This window comes from Austrofundulus limnaeus, unplaced genomic scaffold (assembly GCF_001266775.1).
Source record: "Austrofundulus limnaeus strain Quisiro unplaced genomic scaffold, Austrofundulus_limnaeus-1.0 Scaffold2753, whole genome shotgun sequence".
Taxonomy (NCBI): domain Eukaryota; kingdom Metazoa; phylum Chordata; class Actinopteri; order Cyprinodontiformes; family Rivulidae; genus Austrofundulus; species Austrofundulus limnaeus.
This window is the reverse complement of record NW_013955155.1, coordinates 7175-11316: the sequence shown is the minus strand read 5'-3', so window position 1 is coordinate 11316 and position 4142 is coordinate 7175. Positions and strand designations below refer to the sequence as shown.

General features: G+C 44.4%; 1 protein-coding gene across 1 annotated transcript in view; it reads left to right on the top strand.

Moving 5' to 3' along the window:
• LOC106511400 (NEDD4-binding protein 1) overlaps nucleotides 1–3673 on the top strand; it is a gene marked incomplete at both ends in the record, with an annotated part of 6021 nt that extends 2348 nt beyond the window's left edge. The window contains 4 exon segments of the mRNA XM_014000161.1: nucleotides 181–410; nucleotides 2993–3123; nucleotides 3394–3490; nucleotides 3566–3673. Of these exon segments, the coding sequence (XP_013855615.1) occupies nucleotides 181–410; nucleotides 2993–3123; nucleotides 3394–3490; nucleotides 3566–3673 (566 nt within the window).
• Nucleotides 3674–4142: the final 469 nt, after the last annotated feature.

Sequence of the window (4142 nt, the reverse complement as noted above, 5' to 3'; positions counted from 1 at the left end):
CTCAGCCTGGAACTGAAAATATGGATGGAGGACAACAGAGCTGCTTCATGGAAGAAGAACCTCAGATTAGCCTGTTAGCTGTTGTGCTAGCCCTGATGCTATATTGTTTTATATGTATTAGCTCAGCGCTACACAAACTGAGGTCCTATGAATAACATTTTATTGTTTCTGTTTTCTCAGTCAGCTCAGCCCATAAACAGAGCCTCCACCTATCAGACCATCAGCCACGCAGGTTTTCAAGGGGGCGTGGCCAAGACCCCTCCTACCAACGACCCCCCAGCCCCCCCGGTCACCGGTTTGGCTCGTTTCCACCAGTCCTTGAGGACTCCCTACACCCTGAACCTGCCAAACGAGCCGGGAAACCCAGATCTGAGGCACATCATTATAGATGGCAGCAACGTGGCCATGGCGTGAGTTCACACACACACACACACACACACACACACACACACACACACACACTGAGCTGACATATCTGCAAATCCTCTTTTTTGTTGTGTACTTTGAGTCTCTGCAGGAACTGTTTGGGTCACATTTATCAGCCTGTTCAGTTCTCTGTTTTCTATGACAGTTTCTGACGTATCACATCAAATTATTTTCTACATGTCTTCTAAATCAAGTCTGGAATTTCAGACTCTGGTTCTGGCTCAGACTCTGGTTCTGGTTCTGGCTCAGACTCTGGATGGACTGGCCTTCCTTGTTCACATCTTTCAGTTTAATTGTAAATAAAATGTTTCTTTAAGCTAAAAAACTTAACCCCCTTTAAAACTGGAGCAGACCGGTCTGGAAGCAGGGGGGGCGGGGCTTGAAGCACTTTAAAGGAACAGCATCAAATCCACCTGCTTTTAGACAGAAAACTGTGAGAGAGGGTCTGGTAAAGTGAAAGCACTGTAGTTCAGTTCATAAAGACCTGAACAGAATGGTTTAAAGTTTAAAAAAGAAAAGCTCTGTATGTTTAGTTGAGTCTCAGACTGTAAAAACATCATGGCTTCTGTTGGACCTTAACCCAGGACGAGCTGGAGACCACCCCTCTGTCAATGATCAAGTCATGAGGTTGATGAGGTCATCTTCTGTCGTTCAAGAAACAAAAACCTAACATCTAGATTAAATTTTGACAATTTAAACTAAAAACTGTTCTCAGTAACAGAAAATACTGATTTAGACCCAAACTGTTAAATGTGATGTATGAATCCAACCAGATGTATTAAATTTAGCTGTTTGAAAATCCAAGATGAGCTCATGTGCACACAGTGATCATGTGGTCCAACTGATCAGTTCTTCTAAGAGCCTTGCTTCATGTCAGGAACATGTGTCAGACATGTCTAATTTTCCTGACATCATCTCTTCTGAATCTCTTCTACAGGTAAGTTAAGGAGTGAAGCAGGAGTTAGTCTGATGACAACCTGTGTTCGTGTCATTTCCCACACTGCTTACATCTTTTCCTTTTCACTTGAGCCAGCACCTTCCCATCAACAGTTAGGGTCACACACACACACACACACACACACACACACACACACACACACACACACACACACACGTGTGCACTAACCTGACCCTGGAGGTGTGGGCCTACCTGAACCTCCTCATGTAGTGCTGACTCATCAGTTTTGTGTTTGACTGTAGCGACCTGGCAGCAGCAGAGCAGCTGGAGCGTTGTGATGTGTTGTGTTGTTGGGTCGTATGGAGGTGTTTCTCTACAGAAAACTTATTTTCTAGTCAAATCTGCAGCCGTACAGTCACTTTCATCCACAAACTGTGCAAGAAGGACTTTAGTTTGTAGTTTTTCTTCTCTGGTTTATCGTCAGTCTTCTTCTTCACTTGTGCAACCACTTCCTGTTTTCCTCCCTCCTCCTTTCCCAGAAGAAACAGATGAGTGTGTGAAGGTTTAACTGTAACAACCTGGAGTTGTGTTGATGTGAGGAAACAGCTCACCGTTAGGCTGACAGCCAGCTGTCTGAGAGAAGACAGTGAAGTTTACCAGCTGTGACGTCATCATGAAGCTCACAGACCTCCATCAGTCCAATAAGACCTCTGTCAGCAGGCGTCAGTCACTCAGAGAAACTCAGTGCCCCCCACAGCCCCCCCAGCCTCACAAACATAAAAACAAACATTGTTTTTGGTATTAGGAGTTAAAACTATGAATGTGAGCCATGACATCAGAGGGTTAAATCTAAAACTGGGACATGGAGAAACAGACAGACGGTGTTTTGATTAAAATGTTTGTAAAAAATGCATTTTGTTAAAACATAATGAATAAAAGTCTTATCAATGTATCATTTGAATGAACTGTCTGTAATATAATCATAAAACTAAATTTTGAAGCATTTTTTGAACTGTAGCAACAAAAAAATGATTTTGAGCAAAAACACCTTAAAATGTGAGATTTTCCTGTGAGTTAGAAATATTTAGTTTCTTTCAGCTGTAAAATCTCAGTATTTAAATATGAAGTTTTCTTTTATAAAGACATCAGGAATTCCTCATTAAAATGAGATAAAATTAGGATTCAGACCAAATAATTAAATTAATTAAATTAAATTTATTATTTTTATTAAAATAACAGGTCAGATTGGAGAACAGGTCAGATTGGAGAACAGGTCAGATTAGAGAACAGCTCAGATTATAGAACAGGTCAGATTATAGAACAGGTCAGATTGGAGAACAGGTCAGATTGGAGAACAGGTCAGATTGGAGAACAGGTCAGATTAGAGAACAGGTCAGATTGGAGAACAGGTCAGATTATAGAACAGGTCAGATTATAGAACAGGTCAGATTATAGAACAGGTCAGATTATAGAACAGGTCAGATTAACGTGATGTGTGTAGTTGTTTCTGTCTGATGACATCATGCTCACAGGTACTTCAGGTTGTAGATTACCTGCAGGATGTGTTGATATAAAACCGTCCAGTCAGATAATCTCTGCAGTAAGAACTGATTTCTTTAACAAAGTCAACGTTCTGTCTCACTGCGTTCCTCTGGTGTTTCTTTGCAGCCACGGCCTTCATCGGTTCTTCTCGTGCCGCGGCATCGCGCTGGCTGTGGAGACGTTCTGGAGGCGGGGCCACAGGGAGATCACGGTGTTCGTCCCTCAGTGGCGTCAGAAGAGAGACCGGCTGGCCACAGGTACTCCTGGTTCCTCAGCAGGCCTTATTGGACCTTCAGACACAACATTTACCTGCAGACAGGTCTTTGAGAGTTCTGGAGGAGGACCCAGTCTGGACCAATCAGCTATTGATGTGTTTATTTTAATTGAAGTTCTGGGAACCCTACTCTGCTCCAGAACCAGGCTGGTGTTCTGTTGGAAGTTAGATGGAAAATCGGACCTGTAGTTGTGGGACAGGTGCAGGTGTGCAGGTGACCCACAGACTCTAAATACCAACTGTTTGATTCCAGAGCAACACTTCCTGAACCTGCTGGAGGACCTGAGGCTCCTGTCCTTCACCCCCTCCAGAGAAGTCTGTGGTCAGAGGATTTCCTCTCATGACGACAGGTAAACAGACACCTTTGACCTGACGAGACCTGGAAGGTCCAAACCCAACTCCTGCTGTGGTTCCTCCTGGCTCAGGTTCCTGCTTCACCTGGCCGAGAAAACAGACGGGGTCATCGTGACCAACGACAACCTGAGGGACTTTGTGGACACGTCCAACACCTGGCGCCGGATCATCCAGGAGAGGTGGGTTCTGTTGGTCCGGTTCTGATTGGTTCTGTTGGTCCAGCTCTGATTGTTTCTGTTGGTCCGGTTCTGTTAGTCCAGCTCTGATTGGTTCTGTTGGTCCGGCTCTGATTGGTTCTGTTGGTCTGGTTCTGATTGGTTCTGTTGGTCTGGTTCTGATTGGTTCTGTTGGTCTGGCTCTGATTGGTTCTGTTGGTCTGGTTCTGATTGGTTCTGTTGGTCCGGCTCTGATTGGTTCTGTTGGTCTGGCTCTGATTGGTTCTGTTGGTCTGGTTCTGATTGGTTCTGTTGTTCTGCTTCTGATTGGTTCTGTTGGTCTGGTTCTGATTGTTTCTGTTGGTCCGGTTCTGTTAGTCCAGCTCTGATTGGTTCTGTTGGTCCGGCTCTGATTGGTTCTGTTGGTCCGGCTCTGATTGGTTCTGTTAGTCCGGCTCTGATTGTTTCTGTTGGTCTGGTTCTGATTGGTTCT